At 42.4% G+C, this 26,726-nt stretch overlaps 2 protein-coding genes across 2 annotated transcripts in view; one reads left to right on the forward strand and one right to left on the reverse strand.

The window, feature by feature from the left end:
• Positions 1-26,726, reverse strand: part of MAST2 (microtubule associated serine/threonine kinase 2) — a 422,441-nt gene that overhangs the window by 390,137 nt on the left and 5,578 nt on the right. Inside the window, exons 2-3 of the mRNA XM_054979860.1 lie at positions 24,758-24,905; positions 24,253-24,395 (exon numbers count right to left, since the gene is read on the reverse strand). Coding sequence (XP_054835835.1) covers positions 24,253-24,395; positions 24,758-24,905 — 291 coding nt within the window. The remainder of the gene's footprint in view (positions 1-24,252; positions 24,396-24,757; positions 24,906-26,726) is intronic.
• Positions 12,819-26,726, forward strand: part of LOC129330027 (riboflavin-binding protein-like) — a 55,426-nt gene continuing 41,518 nt past the window's right edge. Inside the window, exon 1 of the mRNA XM_054979863.1 lies at positions 12,819-12,902. Coding sequence (XP_054835838.1) covers positions 12,896-12,902 — 7 coding nt within the window. The 5' untranslated portion in view covers positions 12,819-12,895. The remainder of the gene's footprint in view (positions 12,903-26,726) is intronic.

Here is a 26,726-nt window from a genome sequence, read left to right on the forward strand (position 1 = left end):
GGATCACTGCCTTGGAGAGAAGTGGGCAGGTTGGGGAACAACAGCCATGCTATAAAGGGTGAGGTTAGTAACACTGTGGTGTAATATGTCTCCCCTCACTAACAGGTCTGTAACCTGGGGCAAACGCTGGTACCTTCCTTCGGCCATCTCCCAAAGGAGTGGGAACCAGTCCCACCAGAGCCAAGATGGTGCAATGAGGACGCAATGTGTGTGATATTGCCTGATTCTGCATATGATGTGCGGAAGAAGTGGTATTGGGGGGAAAGCATAAAACATTTTCTCCTTCCCAGGGAATCTGGAAGGCATCCCCAATGGAGTGAGGATCCAACCCAGCTTCGGAGTAGAACCTCTCAGCCTTGGCATTATCTGACGAAGCAAAGGTCAATCTTTGGGAACCCCCACATCTCAAAGAGTGATTGAATGTACTTGTCGTTGAGAGACCAATCATGGTGAGACATGAAGAGTCTGCTTAGGAAGTCTGCCCTGGTGTTTCTGGTGTCAGCGATGCATATTGCATGAGGAAGAATGTTGTTCTGGATAGTCCATAGCCAAAGCAGTGTGGCCTTGCACAGTGTCAGCAATGCTGTTCCCACATTTGTTTAGATAGTAGAGTGCAGTGGTGCTGTTTGTTTGCACCTAGACTCTTCTGTTGCAAAAGAGACCTGGCAAAAGAGGTAAATGAGAGTAATGTATGTCCCTCACCTCCAGTACATTAATGTGAAGTCTTTATTAGACGTGGGCATGAACGGGGGGGGGGGGGGAGAGAGAACCCGAACAGGCTGTTTGTTATTTGTTCCCGACAACAAACACAAACAGATGAATGGAAATGAACATGTCCCGTTAACAAACATGTTCAGTGTTCATTGTTCATCTGCGCCAGAGCAGCCCCCTTAGCACTGAGAGAGCCCATATTCACAGGAAATGTGCAGCAGGTTCTCCAGCCATCACCCAAGTTTGGTCAAGATTGCAGTATGTATCTCGGAGTTATACATTCCCAAATTGGACGCTTCCAGGAAACTCCCATTCAATACAAATGGAGCCACCCTCTCCAGTTCACTTTGGCCCCATGCGGTGGACCTGAAGGCGGGACGCCTCCCCTGGCGGACTCAGGGAGGCAGTGGCGAGCCACTTTCCCTCTCAGGGGTAGGGGGTCTGGATGCTTGCCAGCGGCACCCCCCATGTGACCGCCCGCCAGGCCTCCGGGTGGGAGGACACTTATCCGTTCACGCAAAAAGGTGGTTGATGTCTGGGTGGGAAACTCCACACATGTGCGCAGCGGGCAAGAGTGCCCCCTCTAGAGCTTTAGAGATAGAAGTCTCTCTCCGAAGCAGGCCTGCACAGGCACAATCCCCAATGTGGGGCTGCACAGAAGAATGAAGACAAATATTTCAGTTAGTCAAGGATGTCCGGGGTCTGAGTCCCAGCCCCCAGACTTGCCAGGAGAGAACATCAGGAGACAACAGGGAGGCAGCAACCCTGCCACCCCAGCCAGCAACCAGAGCCAGAACCTGCCTACTCCAGGGGGAAGGGGCAAAAGGCCAAAGCCTCAGACGACTGGAGGGAACAAGGAGAGACCAGCTAGTCCCACCCTCCAGGGGGAGGAGAGGGGGCTAAGCAGGCCAGAGGAAAAGGGCCAAGCCAGGGGGAATAGGGGCCCAGCAGCAGCCCAAACAGAGCTCTTACCTGGCAGGGGGGAGAAGCAGCCACAGCAGCTCAGAGCCACGCCCCAGCCTCCACCTCAGCTTGAAGACAGCAGCCTGGCTCAGGAGATGTTCACAACCAAGCCTCTCCAGGTGGAGCTGCTGAAAGCATTCTGTAGGAAGAGCTGGGCAGCCAGCCAAAGGGCCACAGCTGGGCCTACCTTCAATAATCAGCTCAGCCAGAGAGGCCTGGCAGCCAGCCAACATAACGCAGCTGTTGCTGATCCTGGCAGCCCAGCCAGCTACCCCAGCTGCAGCAGCTGGAGACAGCCCGGGCCAATGCTAGGAGGCCAAGGAGGGGTGTGGCCTGGCAAGCAGGACCTGCAAGGTGGGCGGGGTGCTGAAAGAAGGCCCTATAAAAGCTGGCTGGGAAGAGCTCTGAGGTGGTGGGTGTGAGTAAGGAGTGATGATGTGGAGTGAGAGCAAAGCAGTGTGAGAGTGGAGGCTTAGAGGAGAGTTCTGGGAGAAGGAGATGATGGAGGACGCAGGGGGTAAGCAGGCCAGGTTGAGCAGGCCAGCGAGTGGACTGAGAGGGAGTCAGGGTGATGTATACCGCCCCTCCTTCCACAGAGCAGGGTCCTGCAGCATCCCTGGTGCCCCTCTGATGTCAGGGCCGGCCCAGCCAGTGCCTCCATTTCTGGCTGATGAGGGTTTAAATTAGGACCTGAAGGCTGAAGGGAGGGCTATCCAGGCCAATCTTCAGGCCTACATCATTCAATCATTAGGGAGCTGGCCATAGAGGGTGGGAGGAAATGGTGCGCCCACCATACTGGCTGCTCCCATTGTTACTGGTATCCCTGAAATGGCAATTGGGGTCTGCCAGCAGGGAAGCCTGCCCACTGAAAGAAAACGAACCTGGGGTTCTGGTCCACCAGAGAGGCACCAAGAGGGGTTGGAGCCATTGGCCAAAACAGCCAATTGTGAAAGGCCCTCTGCTCAGCCTTGTAGCCATGCCACTGTTGCAGAGCCGTTCCTCCTTGCCTTTCTCCTGCTTTGCCGACACCCTTGCATCTGATTGCGTCGATGCTCATGGAGTGGATGAGGTCGGTCTATAGTCAGGGAAGGATCTGAGGCCTCGGAAATTCCCGACCGTTCTTGTGGTTGTGCTGCAGAGAACGTGGCTCTCATCTGTCCTTCCCCTTTGCTGGAGGCCTCAGACAGGGAGGGCCTGTCCTTCATGAGATCTTTTTTTCCCACTGATCCAGGGCCCTGGACCTTTTCAAAAGGAATTTTTAAAAAATAGATAGAGCTAGACTCTATCGTCCTCCTGGAGCGGCAGGGCTATTCAAACTGGAGGGACTCACTCGCTCTGTCCCAGGAAAGCATATACAAATTTGCATAGTCCTGCCTGGAGCAAGAGAAGGCGTGACCTAATCAGTTTGGATGCCTTCCCCCACTGAAGGAGAAGCAGTTAGTGGAATTGGTAGGTTGGGCTTCATGGTAACTGACTGCTGCACAGACATTAGGGCAGTGGCAGAGGTTCTGGGCCTGAGGCACTTTACTGTGTGGCCCACTTCATCTTGTGGCTAAGAAGGGCAAGCTGCTAGCAGAGGTGGAGGAGGAAGAAAGCAGCTCTGCTGTCCCCTCACCTCACCTTCTGGGAAGTGCTCCCCCACAGCCACTCTCAAGATGTCCTTGGAGATGGAGGCCACTAGGGAGGCAGTCATCTCCTCTGGGAATGTGAATCACGTGAGCGAGGCTTCAATTGCTGCAATGGTGAGGGACTACCTATCTGAGCTCTAAAGGTTGTAGTCTGCCAATCCACTGAGCTATTGGGCTAGGAAAGAGACAGTTTGGCTGGACCTCTTTCTTGTGGCTCAGACTCCCTTGCATGCCATCTAACAAGCATGCAGAGAGAGTGTGTTTTCTCCCAGTCAGGCGACATTGTTAGCCCACATTGCTCACATCTGCTCCTCTGGAGGGTTCAGCAGTTGATCTTCCTCAAGATCAACTTGCCACTCTTCAATTACCCAGCTTTGGACTTTGAGAGTAAGAGAAGCAAGCACATGCTTATGCATGAATGCTCGCTCAGTCCGAGTCAGAGGGGAACGAGTTTTACAAAACTTAAAATTTTAAACTCAGTAGAAAGAGTAGGAAAGTTATCCAATTTAATTGGCACAGGCGCACTATAAAATCCGCATTCCAAACTGTGTTGTTAGGCATGTTTTAGGCTTTGAAAAAGAGAGAGAGAAACAAACACCCTTTGGAAACAAAGTAGCTGGGAAGCTGGGAGGGGATGAAGCAGCAGCTTCCCTGTCACTTTGTTTCCAAAGGACTATGCAAAACGCTTGGGGTTTTTTTCTCTCTTTTTCAAAGCCTGAAACATGCCTGGGAGGGAGGGAAAAGGAGCCATTTAATACTTTCCTGGCTTTTAAAGCCAGGAGGAATGTGCAATAACATTACAATGTTACAACATTACAATGTTACAACCCTTTCTTGCCTTTGGGGGGGGGAAGAGTGTGCATATCCCAAAGGAGGAAGGGAAAGACCAGCCATTTAACCCTTTCCTGGCTTTTAAAGCCAACAGGGAATAAGCAAACTCCTGCAAACAAGGGAAGCAGAACAAAAGTTCCAGTGCGAAAAGGACCTCAGCTGATGGGAGGGGGATACCCCTCCTCTCAACAGAAAAAAGCAGCAGGCCCGTTGAAAGCTTTTAAACACCTCCTATCAGCTGAAAAGCAGCCAGGTGAACACCTCTACTGCAGAAAGCCCAGCTCCGGTTGCCTAGGAAATTGATTGATGGTGCCAGGCTGTCTACAGAGATGAAATGAAAAATGAACCGGCCTAAAGTTCATCGTGGTTCGTCAGAAATGGGCTCTGACGAGGGGGCGGGGCGTCAGCGTGTATGCTAGACGCGTGAGTTTCAGGCTCCTGGATCTTCCCTTCCCCCGACTGAATTATTAGCTCCTTAAAGTGATCCTAACAAGCTACAACTATGGGCAAGACAGGAGGAAATAAAAATAAATCTTCAGAGCCGATTTCACAATCAATAAAAACCTTTTTTTCGGCGGGAGAGCACAGAAACAGCGCTGCAGCTGAACCCCACTCTACAGCCAAAATGGCCTCCGTCATTGCTGAGGAAATAACTGACACAGAAACCCAGGTACAAGAAACAAACCTAAGTATTAAAATAGATCAACTGGAAGATAAAATTGCCAATAGAATGGAGAGACTTCTGAAACCTATGAAGGATCAATTGATTGCAATATCTGAGTCTCTCCAGCAAGTAACTCGCACTGCAGACTCTGCTTTAGAGCTTAGCTTGTCCTTGCAAAAAGAAACACGCACTCTGCAGGCTAGCGAGAGCTGGATGAGAAATAAAATCATGGACCTGGAAAATAAATGGAAATCAAATAATTTAAAATTTCGCGGATTCTCAGAATCAGAAGAAGGCTCAACTGAGTTAATAGTCTTCCTTTCAGGATGGCTGGCTCAGGAACTACAATTGGAAGACGGTGTGGCACCAAATATTGTAGCTGCGTATAGGATGGGCTCCCTCCGCAACTTAAGAAAAAACACTAACAGAGATATTATTGTTACGTTTATGGACTCACGTACTAAAGAGAAAATCCTTCAAGAGGCTAGAAAAAGAGGCTTTTTCCTTTTTCAAGGGCAGAGAATTCAAGTTTTCCAGGACTTGTCAAGCGAAACCCTTTTGCAGAGAAGAGAGCTTAAACCCATAACCACTCAACTAAACAGCGCAAACATCAGATACAAATGGGTGGCCTCCTCTAAACTCCAAGTAGTACATCAGGGAAGAACTCTTCACGCAACGGATCTGTTATCTGGCACATCTCTTCTTAAGGAACTGAACTTATCCTCACCGGATCTGAACAACAGCTCTACTGTCGCACAGAAATCCTCCACTATGACGGGATGGGCCACGATACCGATGAAAACAACTGCCTGAGGGAGAAAATGCATGCAAGCAACCATCATTTCTTAGAGTTTTTCTCTAGCGTTTCTGTCTGTCAATATTGTTCTTGCCCCTAACATTTCTTCTTCTTCTCTATCTGTAGCTTCAGACCTTTCTGTAACTGTAGTCCTCATCTCTTTTCTACTTCTTCAGTCGGGGGGGGGGGAGGGGGGCTAAACCTGGTACTCATTTTAGTTCCCAGTTGTATAGGATCCTCCAGAAAAGGGGAGAACCTAACCATTCTCCTTATTTGTGTTAACACAGGCAGTTTAGACCTGTGCCTCTGGAGAGATTGCTCCTTCACACGAAGGAGCAGTATTATGTTAACTGGTGTTTTGTTTTTGTTCAAGGGGGTGGGATGGGGTTATTGTATTAATGTTACAGTTCTGTTTGACAACATATATTATGCAATATTGGAGGAACCATACAGAGTAGCTGAAAATAGGTTATCAAAGACTCAGAGGATGCCTTATTTCCTCATGCTCACAGAGTTTTATCTGTCCGTTATATCATTCTATTTAACACATAACTAATGACAGATAGAATCAAAATTATTACTCTAAATTGCAGAGGATTAAACAATCCTATAAAACTTAAACGTGTTACTACAGCTTTAGTGAAGCAAGGGGTAGACATACTGTTTTTGCAAGAAACCCATTATAGGAAAGAAATGCCTCAGGTATTAAAGTCTAATCGTTTCAATGTGCACTTTCAAGCCCCAGGCTCATCCAGTGCCAGGGGTGTTGCAATCTTAATCTCAAAGAATGTTAGATTCCAATGTGAAGACTCAAAAATAGATCCTAGGGGACGCTTTATTTTTGTCAAAGGGGTTCTGGAAGAAACAAAAATAACCTTGGCATCTATTTACGCTCCAAATGACAAGCAAATTGAATTTCTTCATGAAACTCTATCTAATTTAAGGTTGTATGCGGATGGTGAAATTTTGGCAGGGGGGGATTTTAACTGCATAGCAGATTCAAACCTGGATCGATCCCAAAACAACAGGGTACGTCAGAGAAACAAAGTAAATCGATCAAACCTCAATTTACTATTTGACAAATTTGAGTTTAAGGATGTGTGGCGCTCACAGCACGGCCTAGAGAAAGACTTTACCTATTTTTCTGCCCGTCATCAAATCCATACTAGAATAGATTACATATTGGCTTCCCCCAAAATTTATCATAATATAATCTCTTCCACCATAGGCAGTAAAATCTGGACGGACCATGCCTGGGTAGACTGTTTTTTGACCTTTCCGGAAAAAATAAAACAAGACACTCACTGGATACTGAACAAATCTCTTTTATTACACCCAACAATTAAAAAAGAAATTGAATTAGAACTGGAAAATTATTTCAAAGAGAATACAGAAGGTGAAGTCTCTCAAGCAATAATTTGGGAAGCCATGAAGGCTGTAGTCAGAGGTAAAATCATATCATTAGCCTCATTCTATAAAAAAGAGAGAGAGAAGACTAGATCAGAAATTATATCCAAAATCCATGCTCTTGAAAACAAACACAAAAAATACTGCAATAAGAAAGACTATAATCAATTGACTTTAGAAAGGAAAAAGCTGGAGGCACTTGAGACATCTTCCATACAAAAGAATCTACTGTTTTTAAAACAGAGGTACTGGCACAAAACCCCTAAAACGTTACGCCTCCTAGCTTGGAAAGTTAAAAAGAAATCCTCTTCCAACCAAATTTCTTTAATTAAAAGAAATGGTAAATCTCACACTTCCAATAATAAGGAAATCCTAGATATATTTCGTGACTTTTATTCTACTTTATATAAATCAAAGAATCCAACACCATCTGGTATTGAGGACTTCCTAAGCTCTCTTACAACCTTGAAACAAATTACTCCAGAGCATAAAGCTTCCCTAGATCTACCCATCTCCTCTCAGGAAATCACTGAAGTCATCAAAAATCTCAAACTAAATAAAACTCCCGGCAGAGATGGCTTCCCTGCCGAATTTTATAAAAAGTTTATACACATTCTGACAGAACCCCTTCGCCAAACTTGCAATGCAATCCTTTTAAAAGGCAACTTCCCAAAAACATGGTATGAAGCTACAATTATTGTAATCCCTAAGCCAGGGAAGGATGCCACCCTCCCATCTTCTTACCGTCCCATATCATTACTAAATCAGGACGCAAAGATATTTACAGCAGTACTGGCTAATCGTCTGAATAAAATCATAAGTCATTACATACAATCTGATCAAACTGGCTTCATACCAAACAGGAGTATTACAGATAATATAAGAAAAACTCTAAACATTATCAATCACTGTAAAACCAATCAAATAGAGTCGATCCTGCTCTCATTAGATGCTGAAAAAGCCTTTGACAGCTTAGAAACAAATTATTTAATAAGATTGCTCTCTAGGATGGGATTTGGCCATTCTTTTATTCAGATTATCAAACTATTATATGCTTCTCCTAAGGCCCAAATAAAACTCAATGGATTGAAATCAAAAGACTTTGAGCTCACAAGAGGAACCAGACAGGGATGCCCGCTTTCCCCATTATTATTTGCCTTATCCATAGAACCTCTGGCTGAGGCTATACGGCAAAACAACGCCATTAGTGGCATCACTATTGGAAAACGCGTTTATAAAATTTCCCTGTTTGCGGACGACATGGTCCTTTACCTTGCACATCCATGCACCTCCTTACCAGCCCTGGAAAAAACCCTGCATGATTTTGGTTACATTTCAGGTCTTAAAATTAATAAAACCAAATCAGAAATTTACCCTATTCACCTAACTCCAATCATTAGGTCAGAGATGGCTTCTAATTTTACATATCAATGGACCCATAAGCAATGGACTTATTTAGGCATTAAGATACCAGTTGATTTACTGGATATAAAAGAAGCTAACTTTAAACCGTTACAAAAAAAGATAAAAGACAAAATTAAAGAGTGGGCGGAAATGAAGTTGTCGTGGGCAGAAAAGATTAATCTGGTAAAATCTATGATTCTCCCACAATTTTTATTTAATTTCCGCATGCTACCAATTAAACTTACAGATCAAGATTTCCAACATTGGCAAAAAATTATAAACAGTTTTATATGGGATGGCAAACGCCCTAGGATAAACTATTTAACCATGAAACGGTCTGCTAAGAAAGGTGGATTATCAGTCCCAGACTTAAAACAATACTACATAGCTGCCCAACTAGCAAACATCGTAATACTATTAAACACTGTAGAAGGTTCAGGTTGGCCACAAATTGAATCATCACACATCTACCCACACGACTTACAGGATGTGATATGGGCTGAACCTAAGAATAGACCACCTCAAATTCATACTAACCCCTTTCTAAGAACCACCTTAGACATATGGGACAAGTTAAGGCAACATCTTGCTCCAACCATCTCGCCATTATCATCTTTTATAGATCAGAATTGGTTCCCACCTGGCATGGACTTAAATTCTTTGAAATTATGGAAAGTAATTAAACAAAACAGGATTATTGATATAACCAAACATGGGATTATCCTGAACAAGGCTCAAATAGAAAAGGATACAAATGCTACGATCCCATGGTTTCAATACCTCCAAATCAGACACCTACTAGAAAGTCAGCCACTTGTAACCTCATTAAAGCGTGAACTAACTGACTTTGAATATTTACTTAAATTAACACAATCTCATAGGAAAGGTTTAATAGCTAAAATATATGCTATTTTAAACTCAAGGAATGATCAGCTCACATTGAAATACCAAGCAAACTGGAGCAGAGACTGTAATACAATCTTATCTGATGCTCAGTGGTCTTCCATCTGGTCAGGAAACTGCTTGCAATCTAAAGCAGTGAGCATCAGAATGACATCCTTTAAAATAATGGCGAGGTGGTACCTGTCTCCCACTCTTCTCCACCACATTAATCATGAAACGAATCCACTATGCTGGAAACAGTGTGGACAAAATGGAGACTATATTCATCTATAGTGGTCTTGTCCTAAAATTCAGTTGTTCTGGGATCGAATCATACAAAAAATTAAAACAATAACAAACTATGCAATTCCCAAGTGCCCTGAAGTAATCCTGCTAGGACTCTGGGAGGATCAGACGGTCCCATCTACTAGGAAAAATCTGATATTTTTATTGATTGCTGCGGCAAAATTGCTTTTAGCCTCAACCTGGAGACAGGAAAAAACTCCAAGTGTATCACAATGGCTCAGAAAACTATGGGACATTTTCATAATGGAAAAAATAGCGGATCACCTTAAAGGCTTAGATAATCCACAATATCAATCGTGCTTTCTTGTACAATGGCTACCATTTTTAACCTATTGTCATAATACCAATCAGTTACCTAATGTGACTTCTTATACTCAGTGTATTGTTTTCAATGTTAATATTGGCTGTTTGTTAAAACATCAAGGTTTTCATCTCTTCCATGTATTGCCCATTATGCTGTTGTTTAATTTGGTTATTTGTAGTTTTGGAAAAAGTTATATAAAAATGCAAAATAAAAAGTTAAAAAAAAAAGAAATGGGCTCTGACGAACCACCAGTTCAGGAACTGGCCTGGTTTGTGATGAACTTTGGTTCGTATTTCAGTTTGTGCCCATCTCTACAGTATACCTCAAGGTTTAATTAAGGCACACACAAAAAAAAACTTTGGATGGACCTACAGATGTACACATCATTATTCATTTCACTATCCTTTGACCCTCACTGCATACATTTCCTGCTTACATAGGCCCCTCTCCCCGCAGACTGCAGACTTAAATATAGTATTTGTGTAAGACAGTGCTATAGCTTCTCTTCAACAGCTAGACAATGTGTCTTTAGAAAGAAAAGGCGGAAGGGGAAGTATTAAAATTGGATTGTGAAGTAGCTGTGTTTCAGGACTGTGTAATAGTCAGTTTCAGCTTTTCCTGAGAGCAAGGCATACAGGCCAATAGAAACTCAAATACTTACACCTTTAAATGTATAAAAGTAACTTAAGAGAATTACAAGCTTTCATGAGGAAAAATCTTCAACTGGAAAGCAAAACAGGGACAAACAAGAATTTATGTTAGCATTTAACACCAACTATATGTATTTACCACAGCAGGTTATGCAGCAGACCATAGGTCTAGATCTAGATTCAACCTGACCCTCACACAGCTGTTTCCCTGCAGCATCTTTGAGTTACTTAGCTAATTAAAACCGACACAGTAACTTTATTATCAGCAGCAAAGTAGAAAAGAAAATCCGTAATTAAATATTAATGAGACCACAAAGGGCTATCACCTCTCTATCCCATCTAAATTTGGCAATTGTCATTCATGCCTAGTAAATTCAAGGCAATGCTACTTATGAATAGAGACAGGCAACATTTTAGATCCAAGAACCAAATAAAACAACATCTACCATTGAAAATGCTGGTATGCCAGTAAACAAAAGGGATGGGGAGAGGTGAGAGCCATACTAGGCACAGAGACGGCTCTGCCTGGAGGGGAGTGCAATAGAAGCAACAGCTTCCGCACTTCAGAGAGGCATAAGATTGCCAACTGTCCTGCCCTTTAATAGTGGCTCAAAGGGATGTTAGGTGGTATTATTTACCTCCATACCATGAAAAGCTTCACCTATCCATATTCATACATTAAACTTTTGGTAAAGCAACAGAACATTTTTATCCAGTGCTGCTAGCAAATAATAGCATTGCATGTACAGCAAGCAACTTCCTATGCCACCCCACAGTTGAAGCAGCAACGCTGCATGCCTACATAGAACATTACCAACCACTGGCTAAATTATACTTCAGTTTTTAAAGTATAGCATAATAATTTGGTGTATCACCATTCAGTGCATGTGCCAAAGATTGCTACCCCTCATCTAGAAGTTTCAGTTAGTTCAGAATGTAGTGGCTTGCTTCTCTACTGTAATGGGACACAGCCACTACAGTGATATTCCAGTGGCTCCCTATTATCTTTGAAACACATTTCAAAGTGGTGGCTTTTGACCTAATACTCCCCAACATACAAGATCTCCTTCTCTCCTTTGTACTACCACCACTACTCTTGATCTTAAAGATCAGCTAGAAGCACCTGCTTGACTCCACCATCTGTGCACAAAGTACACATGAGAAAGGTATGTACTAAGTGTTCTTGGTAGCAGCAAATTACAGGACAATGTCAAAGCCACAGGTTGAATACTTTCTGGAAAGGCTAAAAAATTTCTTTTCTGATCAGTACATAATACACAATGTTAAGCAAGCAATGGATTACCTTTAATTAATATTTTATTTTTTGGTTGTATCTTCACTTTGTTACTACTGCAAACTCTCAAGAACGGGACAGAAACAGTGGACAGCTATAAAATTTTCTTTTCTGATTAGCACATAATACACAATGTTAAGCAAGTGATGGATTACCTTTAATTAACATTTTATTATTTGGTTGTATCTTCACTTTCTTATCACTGCAAACTCTCAAGAACAGTGGACAGAAATTGAACCAAAATGAACAAGAATATGCTGCTCTCATTTACGCTGGGGTAGTTTAAAAGCATAATAGTTCCACCCACCCCCATCCAAGATTAACTGGACAAACATGAACATTCCTTGAATTTGCCCAGTAGATGGCTCCACAACATAAAGTACGTAACTACTTGTGGAAAATACAAAATTGATACATTTTAAATGTATACACCTAACACTATATTTCTGAGATTTACAACAACCTGCACAAGACCAAAAAAAATTAATCTCAAAGAAATACTTTTTTTGTGACAGAATTCTGATTTTTCCACCTCAGAAAATATCAGAATATCCTGAGAAATTCTAACAACTGATGTTCACTACCTACATTAATTTTTATTATATATCATGAACAGCTATAGACAGAAAAACTTTTATTAAAAACCTAAAAAGCAACCAGCAATATTAATCTTAGATCCAAGATACACTGGAATACAGTTTACTATGCCATTGATATAATTTACTGCTGAAGAGTCAGATGTTTTCTGAGCCACACCCAGCCTTGGGCTTTAGTCATGCAGATATGGCCAGAAGACTTTCAAAAGCTCATCCTTACTGAGAGAGGGCAAAGACTAAATGGAGGACTAAAATGCCAGAAAGGTTTCTTCCTGGAACCTCCAGGAAAAGCCTTTCTGACCTTTGAGCTGTCCAGCGGGTGGGCAAAGGGACAGGATAAACATCCTGGCAAAGGGAAGAGGCTCTCTTTGGCTGATTTGAGCTGGAAGCTGAAGGAGCTGAAAGCTGGTTCCTTGCCAGCAGTGGCTATTAACCATGTGGAGGCTGGAGGCCTGAATCATGAAAGGTATGAGGACATCTCAATAAACTGGAACTTTCTAAGACAGACAGCATGCCTAAACAAAAGATTAAGTTAGTCATGTGGTGGTCAATGACATTTCATCAGATTGGAGGGAGGTGTCCAGTGGGGTGCTGCAGGGCTCTGTTTTGGGCCAGGTATTTTTCAATACTTTTATCAAAGATCTGGATGAAGGGGTAAATGGGCTACTCATTAAATTTGCTGATGATACCAAATTGGGAGGAGTGGCAAACACCCAAGAAGATACGAGTTAAAATTCAACAAGACTTGAATACTCTGTAGAAGCAGATGGTTGTGAACAGGATGCAATTCAACATAGATAAGTGCACAGTATTACATCTGGGCCACAAAAATGTAAAGCACAAATACTGGATGGGGGATACACTTCTAGGTAGTAGTGTATGTGAAAGAGCTCTTGGGGTACAAGTGGACTGTAAACTAAATATGAGCAGTCAATGTGATGTGGTGGCAAAAAAGGCAAACTCAGTCTTGAGTTGTATCAAAAGGGCCATTGCATCAAAATCTCAGGAGGTCATAGTCCCTCTCTATACTGCCTTGGTCTGTCCACACCTGGAGTACTTTGTTCAGTTCTGGAGGCCTGGAGGATGTGGACAAAATCAAGAGGGTGCAGAAGAGAGCGACGAGGATGATCAGGGGTCTGGAGACTGAGCCCTGCGAGGAAAGGCTGAGGGCCTTGGGAATGTTTAGTTTGGAGGAGATTGAGGGGTGACATGATTGCTCTCTTTAAATATTTGAAAGGCTGTCATTTGGAGGAGGGCAAGGAGCTGTTCCAGTTGGCAGCAGAGGATAGGACTCAAAGCAACAGGCTTAAATTACAAGCAGAAAGGTACCGGCTGGATATTAGGAAAAACTTTTTCATGGCCAGAGTAGTTCAAAGGTGGAACCAGCTGCCTAGGGAGGTGGTGAGCTCCCCTTCACTGGCAGTTTTCAAGAAGAGGCTGGATGAATATTTGTCAGTGATGCTTTAGGCTCATCCTGCATTGGGCAGGGGGTTGGACTAGAAGGTCTTTATGGCCCCTTCCTGTGATTCTATGTACAAAGGGAGGGATAGAGGAATTGTGTTATAATCCGTTTCTTTTTGAGTTTTCTTGCTTGCTTTGGTGTTGTGCTTAGAAGTGTGTTAACGTTTTTTCTTTTCTTTAATAAATGCTTTTTAATTCTTAAATGCTAGTAGCTGTTCTCGCTACCACACAGAATCCCACTGCTCAACCACACTATCTAAAACAGTGGCCTCAGAAAGGGGGTGGCCTGTTAGCAACTGGCTGATCCCCCAGTGGCACACAACTGCAATATACAGTCCCTGCAGTAACAAGGTGCTGAGTAGTAAGAGGCTGGGCACAAGGCAGGGCTCAGAAGAGCAAGCCTGCCCAGGGGAGAGGGGAGTCTCAGCCCACCCCATAGTCAATTCTCACAAAGGACAAGTGTTAGCAGTGGGCACAAGAGAGTAGGAGCAAAAGCCTCTCTGAGGATTGGAGGAGCAGTGGGTGGGTGGCATGTGACAGGTGGAGACTTGTACCTGGCACATGTCACCAGGTTAACCCTAGACACCCAAGAGGTACTCTGAGGATGTGAGGGTTTTTGTTTTAATATTGAAAAGGGGGCAGTGCTCAAAGGTCAGTGAGGCTGTTCAGCTACAGTATGTATATGCATTTGAAAACAAGTCTTCTCTGTAAAGACAGCCATGGAAATGTGAAACCCCAAATGGACTGTTTGGAAACCTGATCATCTATGAAAGACTGAACTTTACAAAGGAGGAGGTGTTCATATGCTTTTCCCATAACCTACACCTATAACCTTTAGCACTGTTGTGTTTCAAACAAAGAATGCAAACCAACTGTAACACAATTCATCTCCACTATGGTTACTGAGCTTCAGTAACTCTACTCATAACAACTGGCTTGAGAGGGTGAGTTATCTCACAATAGCAGCAAGGAGGCTTCATAGGTCAAGGGAAAAGTCTATCCCTATCCACTGCTTCCTAATCCCTGTAAATTTTCCACTACAACTGTCATGATGCATAACAGTGCATATTTAACTTTGTCCTACTGAACTTTCAGAATTTTCTTCTCCAAATCTCAACATTTCTTCAAAAGGTTCTAAGCACCACCACTATACTCCTCCTATAGGGAAAAATGCAAACACAATTTAATGATAGTCACTGTTTCTGCGCAACTAACAATTTGAAGTAAGATAACTTTATTTACAGCCCTATTTTTCATGGTGCATATTATATGTCGTTTATCTCTTCAATAAACCTAAATTATAGTTCATATTGGTCTCATTTTACAAGTGAGAGATTTGCCAAAGGCCATCTAATAAGTTTATTGCAGAGACAGAATGTGAACTCAAGACCAACTAGTAGTCCCAATAAATAAGCAGAAATAAAGCAAAGGAAAAAGTATAACATATCCTCTTAAATAATCTTCCTTTTTATCTCTCATAACTTTTTCCTTCCCTATTTTCCACATTTTCAAATAATCAGAAATTTCTGAACAGCAAAAAGGTTTTTCACAAGTAACTAACATCACCCACAATGATAGCTTGCACATACTAATCAAAACATAACAATATTGCTAAGATTACCTAGCATTTGCAGACTTTACTCAAGGAAGAAATTTCCCTAACAAGTTACTTTCTTTTATTTGGAAGACACACACAAACACTTTTGCACCCGCACATGCTTAATTCCAAAGTCCTGCGATCCAGTGCATTTAAACATGGCATGTTTAGTAAGTCGATGCATGACAAAGAATTCACAAAAACTTTATAAAATAGTAAGTACAAGCAAGCGTTATTCTACTTGTAAAGTAATAAGGCCAAAACACAAACATACTGAACTTGTTCAACTTTCTGACTCTTCCTATTCCCCATTTCAATATCAACCATACAAACATCCCTGTAGTCATGCAATATAGTCGTCCAAAGATTTGTGAATTACAAAACAACTATTATCAATTCCCTCATAAAAAAATCATACAGGAAATATTATTAGACTAAATTAGTACCTTTATATCAGCACTTGGTATAATTCTGCAGGCCCTCCTTTCTTCCTCTATATTTCCCACCCCATTAACTTTCCCCCTTTATCTATATAATTTTGTCTGTACTCCCATTTTATAGAGAACTTTTCTTTCTTTAAAATTATGTGTACTGTGTTAATTATGAGGGGAAACACAATGACATTTTAAAATAATAATATAATAATAACATTCAATTTATAGGCCGCCCTTCAGGACAATTTAACACCCACTCAGAGCTGTTTACAAAGCAGCAGCAGTTCCAGAACTCCCAAACGGGATTGAGATGATGAACCGAGAGGAGGAATGATTTGACAAATTCAAGGGGGCTCAGTGAGGGTCCTCTGAAGCAGGCAATCAGTTATGAAGAATGCGAAAGTAAATCTTTAATCTGCATTAAGATTTTATTCTTCACTCGAACACTGCACCTTCTTCACTAGACGGACCACACTTTGCGCAAGGGGAGGGTATCCCCTACAATTTGAGAAAGTAGATATTTTACAGATCAGCATCTTTTATGATTAAGGTCATACTTTTAAATTATTTAAGCTGAACCTACTTTCTTTTTCAACAAGCCTTCCTTCAAAGGCTGAGCTTTTCCATTTGCTTAACCTCACTTGGCTGCTCAAGTCTTGAAAAAGCTGCAAGCTGGTGCTGCCTTTTGCCTAGGGAGAACTTTCCGTCAAGGGCTCACCTTTTCCCCTGGTTTAGTCACACCACGTTTTATTGATAAATTGATTGACTGTTTGTTTGTATTGTGCTGGGATGTTTGTGTTTGTTAGCCACCTCCTTGGGTGCTCTTTTTGAACAGTGGGATAGAAATACAGTTTGTTCAGTTTATTCAAGTTTAACAGCCCATAGGTCATACTCTATAAACAAAATTTAAGAATTGAAAATTACAGTAAAACAAAAAAGTCTGCCATGTCCACAATGCAGCTTTTGCAAAGGCTACTCAGAAGTAGTTTTAAAGAATCAGGAATGGCGGAATACTTCAGTAGCCATTTTTAAAAAATCTTTCTCTGGCTATTGTATGCTTTGGACAGTAGAAAAAAGTATGAGGCAATGAGTAAACTACAGCCAAAGGGCAGTCACAGAAGCACTGATCCGAAGATGTCTTGAGGAAACACAGTTACAATGTGCAGTCATGTATAACCATCTCATTTTTGGCACTGCCAGCATATTAAGATAACGAGGCAAGTCAAACTGGGTAGAATACTTAATTCCCATATGGAGTGGGGAGCACTGTTGCACAGCATCCTTTCGAAGGCAGTCCTAGGCCTGTTTAAGCAGCTGCTCATCTTCTTTCAGTTAAAATTCTTGAATCCCATGAACCTAGTCGGTATAGTCCCATGTCCATGGTTCTGTTCCACCTTGACCAATAGTGCTCATGGGCTGCTGATCTAGTAAAAACTGGAAGGTCTTCAGAGTTTTGCAATTTATATTTAAAGCTGACTATTGCTTTCCAGATCAATGTTGAAATTTTTGGAAGGCCCACTTAGTCGTACAACTGCAGAAGCTATACATGGTGGTAAAGCAAGTATTTTGAGGAAGAAGGTTAACTGGAGCTTGTCAAGTTGTTCTATTGGGCCCAGGAACCAGATCTGGGAACTGTATGTGTGTGGTATCAAGTGTCATGTATGCCTTCAAAAGTCCTGGCACATATTGAGGTCCCTGCTTAAAGAAAAACGTCCTTAAAGTCAGTAGAGCTAAGCCAGTTTGAACTGCTGAAATGTTATACTGTGAGATCTGTGATTTTTATTGTACTCCTGCATTTTACCTTTTATTGTAACCTGCCCTGAGCCCGCTTATTAATTATTATATTATTAATTAATAGTTTATAAGTAATAGTGATTGGTGTTATTATTAATTATTAATAATAACCCCACCAAGGGTGCAGCCTTGCAGTGGTGGTGGGGCTTGTGTGTTCTGATGAGGCTGAGAGCTATGCTGGTGGTAGCGTTGCTACCAGTAGGGTCACCCAAACCAGACAAGTCTCAACTGAGGAGCCAAGCACACCCAACAACCATCAATCATGATGAGACAAAATAAACAGAAATCCATATCAGATCGGTCGTCACCCGGATCAACAAGGACCACGGCAGGTGCTATGGCTCCTAGACACATGCCGACAAATGGGCTACAGGGCTCAGCAGATTCTGTTGAGGAACCAGGACAGACTGCTGCAGTGCTACCGGAACAAAGTAAGTGCAAAACTTAGACAACTGCCAAAAATCAAGAAATAATGAAATGTTGTTATAAGGCAAATCCATCTGCCCATGGTTTCCAGAAAAGAATGATGCAAATTTGGAAAGAAAATCACCCACAATGTGGTATAACAGAGCAAAGAATAATGGATCAAAGACAGTTCATTATTCGGAATAAAATTTTCACAGAACTGGAATTGCAAGAATTGGAGAAACTGGCAAAAAAAGAAACAACAAAAAATAATTACCAAAGAAGGGAAAACATCACAGCTGAGCAGACTAAAGCCACAGTGGAAGAACATGCTGTACCTCAAATACAAGCTATGGACCAGCCTGATAATAATGATTTGAATGAACAGCAAACTGTTCAGAAAGAAAAATTTTTGAGTAATGTCAGCCAAGGCAGTGAACGACAAAGACTGCCTATAATTTGTCAAATATGAAGAAAACAAGTGAAAACTTTACTGAATGTAGCCAATGACATCATCGATGCAATTCCAACCAACATATTAAAAGAAACAAATCAACTCATGTATAGTACAGCAGCTATAATAACAGCAGAACTTGGTTACAAACTGCTAAAAAAGAAAAAGCCAGGCATACCAAAATGGAAGATCTGACTGGATAAGAAGATTAATAAACTACGTGGAGATATCAGTAATCTGAAATACCTGAAAGATGGGAAATTGAAAAATGAGAGGATAAAAGATGCTGAAGATATGATTTGGAAAGGAAAACAATTGCTGAAACCATAGAAGAATTAAAACAACAGGTAACTGCAACAGCAAAGATATGATGGGAAAATAAAGCAGTATAAAGAAAATGTGCAATTTCGAAGCAATTATTCTATAAATCAATGGGAGAAAATGCAGTGCAGAACAACATCATTCCATGTAAAGAAGATGCCCTGAAATTTTGGAAAGCCCAGTACAGCATAACAGAAATGCCCCATGGATTAAAGACATTAATAAAGAATGTAAAAAGAAACAGATGAATGATTTGGTAATAACAACTAAAATGATTGCCAGACAAGCGAAGAATGTGAAGAATTGGAGTGCACCTGGGCCAGATGAATTGCATGGGTTTTGGCTAAAGCATTGAACAAGTTTTCATCAACGCATGGCAGTGCAATTCAATTAAATGCTTCAAAATTCTACCAGTGAAGAATGGCTCAGAAAAGGCCGCACATTTCTGATTGAGAAGGATGAAGGAAAAGGCAATGAACCTGGCAACTACTGCCCAATCACATGCCTTCCAACAATATTCAAACTTTTCACAATGATATTAGCAACATCAGTATATGATTATTTAATGGGAAACAATATGTACCCTGTTGAACAGAAAGGCAATTTTAAAAAGAGGCACTAAACATCAACTGCTAATTGACAAAATGGTACTGAAAAATTCAAGAAGAAAAACAAATTTGAATATGGCATGGACTGACTAGAAGAAAGCATCTGATTCATTGCCACACAGTTGGATTAATACCTGCCTGGAAATTTTTTTAAATTAGCGGAAACATCAGGCTGTTCCTTAAGAAAAATATGCGAAAATGGAAAACCATGCTAATGGCCTATGGTGAAAGGGGAAGTTTGTATCAAAAGAGGTGTATTTCAAGGGGACTCCTTGTCACCTTTATTATTCAACATTTCATTAATCCCCTTGACAATGGTCCTAGAGAAAACGAAAATGGGTTATTATATTTCTGATCAGGCTGGAAAAATAAATCATCTCCTGTACATGGATGATTTGAAATTGTATGCCAAGAGTCCCACTGAACTTGAATCATTGCTTAATACAGTGAAAATGTACAGTGATGATATTCAAATGAAATTTGGCTTAGACAAATGTGCAGTACTCTCCATGCAGGGGGAGAAGTAAAACATATTGACGGAATAGAACTTGAAAATGGTGATATTATGAAATCATTATCAACTAATGAAAATTATAAATATCTTGGAATATCAGAATTAAATAACATCCTGCATGTGAAAATAAAAGAACTCGCTCAGAAAGAATATATCAAGAGAGTATGAAAAATTCTGAAGTAAAAATTAAATGGTGGAAACACAATCAAGGCCATAAATACATAGGCGATTCCAGTGATTAGATAGCCAGCTGGAATAATAGGTTGGACACAAAGCGATTTAGAAAAATTGGATCGAAAAACGCAAAAACTAATGAACATGTGTCAGGGGTCTACCACCCCCTTCCTCCCCTCGGACTTACCTCAGCAGCTGGAAGAGAGGCAAGGAGGCAAGGTGTAGGTGGAGAGGCCCAGAGCGGCAGGATCTGGAGCAGCAGGAGCCAAGAGACGGGCAACCCAGTGCTGCGAGCTCCATCAGGTACTGGAGGAACAGCAGTGAAGGAGGTGGAAGGCCAAAGGGAGGCAGATGCTGGAGAATCCCATGGGTCTGCCATGGCAGCCACAGCCTCCTCTGCCCACCTCAGAGCAGGTGGGACGGCTGCGGTCGCTCTCAGGCCGGGGCCGCCCAGCGCCACCAAGCTGGCCAACGGAGGGAGCGAGGCGGACAGCTCGGGTGGGAACCGGGAGGCCACAGGCTCAGTGGCGCCTCCGGAGAAAGGACTCCCGCTGCGGCCACAGCGTCTGCATTGGAACAGGTACAGCACAGCCAGCCCCACCCTGAAGGGAGGCGGGCCTAACAGAAGGCCCAGGACGGGGGAGGGTGGCCAGGTGAGTGCTCCTATAGACCCTCAGAGACCATCTGGGGAAAGGGGGGAGGATTGAGTAGGGATTGGGAGGAGCTGGGGGAAGGCGGGGAGACCCTCAAGGACAGCCCCATAAAAGCGGGCAGCTCAGGAACGCTGGGGAACGCCAGGGAACGTTGGGAGGCAGGTCCAAGTGAAGCCCAGAGAGATACAGGGAGCTCGGGAGGGCCTGCTCGCCTGCCAGGGGAAAGAGAGGGCTGAGGGTGCAGTATACCCCCCTCCTCCCCCTGTTCTGAGGCTTACCCCAAGCCGACCCCATGAAAGGAAGAACCACCCTGAAGGGCCCACCCTCCACCGGCTCCGAAGACCAGGGGGCAGCCTCTCACAATATGCATCATTCTTTACACCCGAAAAGTGACAGGCTATATTTACCAGGAAAAATTGGTGGAAAAGGACTGTTACAAGTACATCAGGTAGTGGAAGAAGAAAAGAGAGGCCTGAATCATTACATCAGTAGAAGCACAGAAAAATTACTTTAGGCTGTAAAAACAGAGAACATATTAAAAACAACTGAAACAAAGGCTGAATACAAGAAGAGTTTGAGAATAGATTAAATGGCTGGAAGAACATGCCCTTACATGGGCAACATCTAAAAAATATTGAAGGAAAAAGTGACAACAGCCTAACTTGGGCATGGTTGAAGATGGGTACAATCAAGAAAGAAATTGAAGGTGTGATCCTCGCAGCACAAGAACAAGCATTGCAAACGAATGTTATAAAGCCAAAATTCAGAAAATCAGTGAAAATCCAAAATGTCGACTTTGCCAGGAAAAAGATGAAATTGTGTCCCACCTTATTTGTGAATGCAACAAAATTCCACAGACGGACTACAAAGCTAGACATGACAAGGTTGCAAAGCTGATTCATTGGTCATTGAGTAAAAAGTATAATCTGCCAGTATCAAAGAATTTATGGGAACATCAGGTGGAAAAGGAGTTAGAAAATGATCAAGTCAAGATCTTGTGGGATTTTAGAATACAAACTGATCGACAGCCTTGAACACAATACACTAGACATAACGGTTATGGAAAATCGAAAAGTTTAGATAATATACATTGCAATTCTGGGGGATGCCAGAGTCGAAGAAAAAGAACAAGAAAAAATGATTAAATATAGAGATTTGGTGATAGAAACCACCCAGCTATGGAAGAAGAATGCAACAGTAGTCCCCATTGTCATCAGGGCACTGGGAACTATTTCAAAAAAATTTGCAACTTATATGAAAAACTGCAGCTTTCTGACATAACATCTACAGAATTGCAAAAGACGGAGTTACTTGGAACAGCATACATATTGCACCAATACCTGACTGATACTTACGTCTCTGGCAGAAACTTGTATACGCTCAGTAAGGCCAATCAATGATAACCTGTGATCTTTATTTATTATTGATTGTGTTGCATGTAATAGTAATAACAACAACAACAACAACAACAACAGACCAAGATAAATTTGACTGGAACATGATTCCTACATATCTAAATTTGTTGACCTGTTGTAGTTCGTATGTACTAATTTTTCATCTATTATTTAATCATTTTGTTGACTTTGAGAACACCATGATTTTGGATTTATCTTCATTTATCTCCAAGAGTTCACTATTACAATAGGCAATGAATGTTTTTATAACACACTTTAGACCAATTTGAGTTCTCAAGAGCAAGACAAGGTCATCAGCATATAGCAAGGCAAGCACTATGAAATACATAAATCATCACTGTTACCAACATTATTAATCATGAATGTATAAACAAGACTTGCCACTTTTTGGATTTTATCTTGAATTCAACATTTAGTGTATGCACACTGAATGTTCACAGAATAAAAGCAATCTTCTATACCATTAAAGCCTATGAAACCACAACTGGGTAAAATCGCATGTAAATCACCAAAAAAGGTCACTATTTGTCTTCAGTAACACACAAATTACCCAGCAAAACACAGTATCAGAATGCAAATGAGCAGAAGTATCAGCAAACTTTACAGCACATTTTTCCGGCACTTCTACTTGTTTACAGTCTACGTTCATTTACATATATACATTTACATAATACTAAGGGAACCATTAAAAGTGAACCAATTTCACACACAAGACCCTTTTGAATGGGTCTTAATATGGACCCATGTGAGGGTAGGCACTGGCAACAGCACCACATGTCAGCGCATATGGACCTTACACCCTATGGCAAACTTAAGTCCTTCCCATCAATCCACCATTTTACAATACAATCTAGGCAGCAGAAAAGCCCTATCTCCCAAACTCTCCCAGAAGCACAAGGCATGAATGGGAGTGAAGACCTCCACGAAGCCTTTACTGTATGAATATGAGCCTAATGTCCCCTCTGCCTGTGGTAAGTAAACAACTGATCTCAGGGGCCTTATTCAGTGCATGAAAACCTCAGCAAGGCCTTGCATCAGAATTTGGAGGCCTCTTCCAAGGTACAGATTAACTTTTCAAACATCCAATGGAAATTTGGGAAATTTATCTAGTAAATCTTTATCCCGTGCTTCCTGTAAGGAACTTATAGTGACATATATAGTTCTCCCTTCTCCATTTTATCTTCATAACAATCCTATAAGATACATTAAGCTGAGAGTGTGTGCCTGGCTTAGTCACTCAGCAAGCTTAGTGGCAGAGGGGGTATTTAAACTTGAGCCTCCAAGATCCTGCCCTAATCTGAATAGATCAGGTGAGCCTGCTCTCATCAGATCTCAGAAGCTAAGCAGGGTCAGCCTTGGTTAGTAGTTGGATGAGAGACCTCCAACAAAGACCAGAGTTACAGAGGCAGGCAATGGCAAATCACCTCTGTTAGCCTATTGCCATGAAACCTCCGCTAGGGGTCGCCATAAGTCAGCTATGACCTGAGGGCATTCACCACCACCACTCCCAAATCTTAGTCTGACATTCTCACCACTAAGAGACATTGGCCCTCCAGTAAAGCCAGAGATCCTTGAATAACTGTAATTTGAACAGGAGCATGGTACTCATTCTAACAAGACTTGCTATATGTAATAACATACCATTCTTATAATGCAATACAAAAAATATCTTTCTAGAATTCAGCCCTACTGAGTATAGCCAAATAGGATTCCTTGTAGACCTACTTAGATGGCACTGTTAGATTTCCAACTATCTATTATTTCCCCTTTCTCTTGGGGAGGAGGGCTGCTACCCTGAGGATGTAAGGGTTTTTGTTTTAATATTGAAAAAAATTAAGAGAAATAAAATGAGCACTAAATACATGAAATGTGATCTGAAAAAATGAAAATATCCAAAACATCAAAGTAGCAAGTTAAATCTAGAAGCACCCTCTTTTTTAAACAAAACTACTTTGGTGATCAAATTGTAAAATTATTGAAACTTACCAAACCAGCTGTAAGAGACGGAGCAGACTGTCCCAGTGACTGGTTTCGCATGCGGACCAAATTGGAAGGCTCTCCAGCTGACTGCCATGATGAGTGCCCCACTCCACTGTGCATACTAGTAGATAAAGGAAGCAACTGCTTTCCTTTAAGCAGAAAAAAATTGTTTAGTTAATTCACCTATAGGGTTAATATGAATAACTTTCAAATGAACACTTTGAAGAACGTATTTACATAACAACTACAGACAGCAACAAATATTTAAGAAGTATCATCAGTTTAAGGAAGGAACCTCTATCCCAACTGAATCCCTTCTGACCCATTTGCTCCTGCATTACTATACGTTTACAGTATAGGTGATCATTTCACATTTTGTTCATTTTTATCCCATCTTTCCACCAAGGCAGAATACCCTCCTCCATTTCCCCTCACAACAGCCCTGTGATGTAAGTTAGGTCAAGAGAGAACCCAAAGTTTCACCACACCGGGTACAAGCTGAACAAATTACCTGACAAAGAACTGGCTAAACTACCCCTTCGCAGCTTGCAGTCATCTTGGCTCAGTTGACGATGAAGTTTACTTTTCCCATTTGATGAAAAAATGTCAGGGTTACTGAGCTTTCTGCATCGCAAAGAAATTGGTTCTGCTGTAACATCCTGGAATGAGAGCCCAAAGAAAGCATGAATAGGGTTTCCGCAGCCAACATTCATTAAAGTGACTGAAAACTACTTTTAAACACATTGTTCTACATCTCAGACTTACAGTTGAATTTTAAACACACTCAGAAAAAGTCCTGCTGAGTTTAATTTAATTTATTATATTTAATTTAATTTATTATATTTATATTCCGCCCTCCCCACTTTCGCAGGCTCAGGGCGGATAACAAAAACAAACATGATTAAAAACATTTAAAAACATTAAATAATACATTTAAAACATTTAAAAATATTAAATATTACAATTCATGCTGCATAGTGGTTCATACACGCCTCTGTGTTTGCATAGGGGCGATGGTTTAACCCCCCCCCCCTTCACGGGGGGGCGGGCACTGCCCGGCGTCAGCCATATGCCTGGCAGAATAGCTCTGTCTTACAGGCCCGGCGAAATGCAAGCAAATCTTGCCGGGCCCTTGTCTCGCAAGACAGAGCATTCCACCAGGTCGGGGCCAGGACCGAAAAGGCCCTGGCCCTGGTCGACGCCAGGCGGGCCTCCCTAGGGCCAGGGACACTTAAAAGATGTTTTCCACCAGAGCGGAGAGTCCTCCGGGGCTCATATGGTGAGAGACAGTCCCTCAGATACATCAGTCCCAGTCCGCGTAGGGCTTTGTAGGTTAACACCAAAACCTTGAACCTGATTCAGTACTCCACTGGCAGCCAATGCAGCTGGCGTAGCACCGGTGTAATATGCTCCCACACCGGTGCTCCAGCAATGACCCGCGCTGCTGCATTCTGTACCAGCTGTAACCGCCGGATCAGGCCCATGGGAAGCCCAGCATAGAGCGCGTTACAGTAGTCCAACCTAGAGGTGACCATTGCTTGGACCACTGTAGTCAGGTCACGGGGAGACAAATAAGGGGCAAGCTGCCTGGCCTGCCGAAGATAATAAAAGGAAGACCTGGCAACTGCAGTGATCTGGTCCTCCATCTTCAGGGAGGAATCCAGAATCACCCCCAGGCTCCTAACTCTCGGGGCCAGTGTAAGTGCTGCCCCATCAAGTGTAGGAAGCCGGGGTCCCAAAGCCATCTCCCCACGACCCACATACAGGACCTCCGTCTTCGTGGGATTCAATTTCAGCCGACTTTGTCTCAACCAACCAGCCACAGCCTCAAAAGCACGCTCCAGGGCATCAGGGGCCGATCCAGGCCGCCCGTCCAACAACTGATAAAGCTGGGTGTCATCCGCGTATTGGTGACACCCAAGCCCGAAACTCCGCACCAGCCAGGCGAGGGGGCGCATATAGATATTAAATAATAATGGAGAGAGTATCGCTCCCTGTGGCACACCACATACCAGTGGTCTACGAGATGACACTCTCTCCCCAAGCGCCACCCTCTGTCCCCGATCATGGAGAAAGGAGACCAGCCACTGCAGTGCTGTCCCCTGAATCCCCACATCGGCAAGGCGGTGGGTCAAAAGCTCATGATCGACCGTATCAAACGCTGCTGACAGATCCAGCAAAATCATAATGTGGTATAGTTCCTAGTTAGTACCATTTACAGTGCATCTTAAGAACGCTTTTGTGGAAATAAGCCCCTCTGACTAGACTTCAGCAGGATTTTGAGCAGTCCTGCTTAGGATGGCACTATGAGAACACAATCCTGACCAGGTATACTCAGAATCCTACTGAGGTCTATTCAGTGGGCTTACTTCCAGGAAAGTGTTCTTAATACTACAGTCTTATGGAAAGGTTCTTACTGCTACCTGAACTATGGCCAAATTTCTTTAGAGTCAAGGCATCACTTCAAGTGTTCAAATATT

Source organism: Eublepharis macularius, chromosome 5 (assembly GCF_028583425.1).
Source record: "Eublepharis macularius isolate TG4126 chromosome 5, MPM_Emac_v1.0, whole genome shotgun sequence".
Lineage (NCBI taxonomy): Eukaryota > Metazoa > Chordata > Lepidosauria > Squamata > Eublepharidae > Eublepharis > Eublepharis macularius.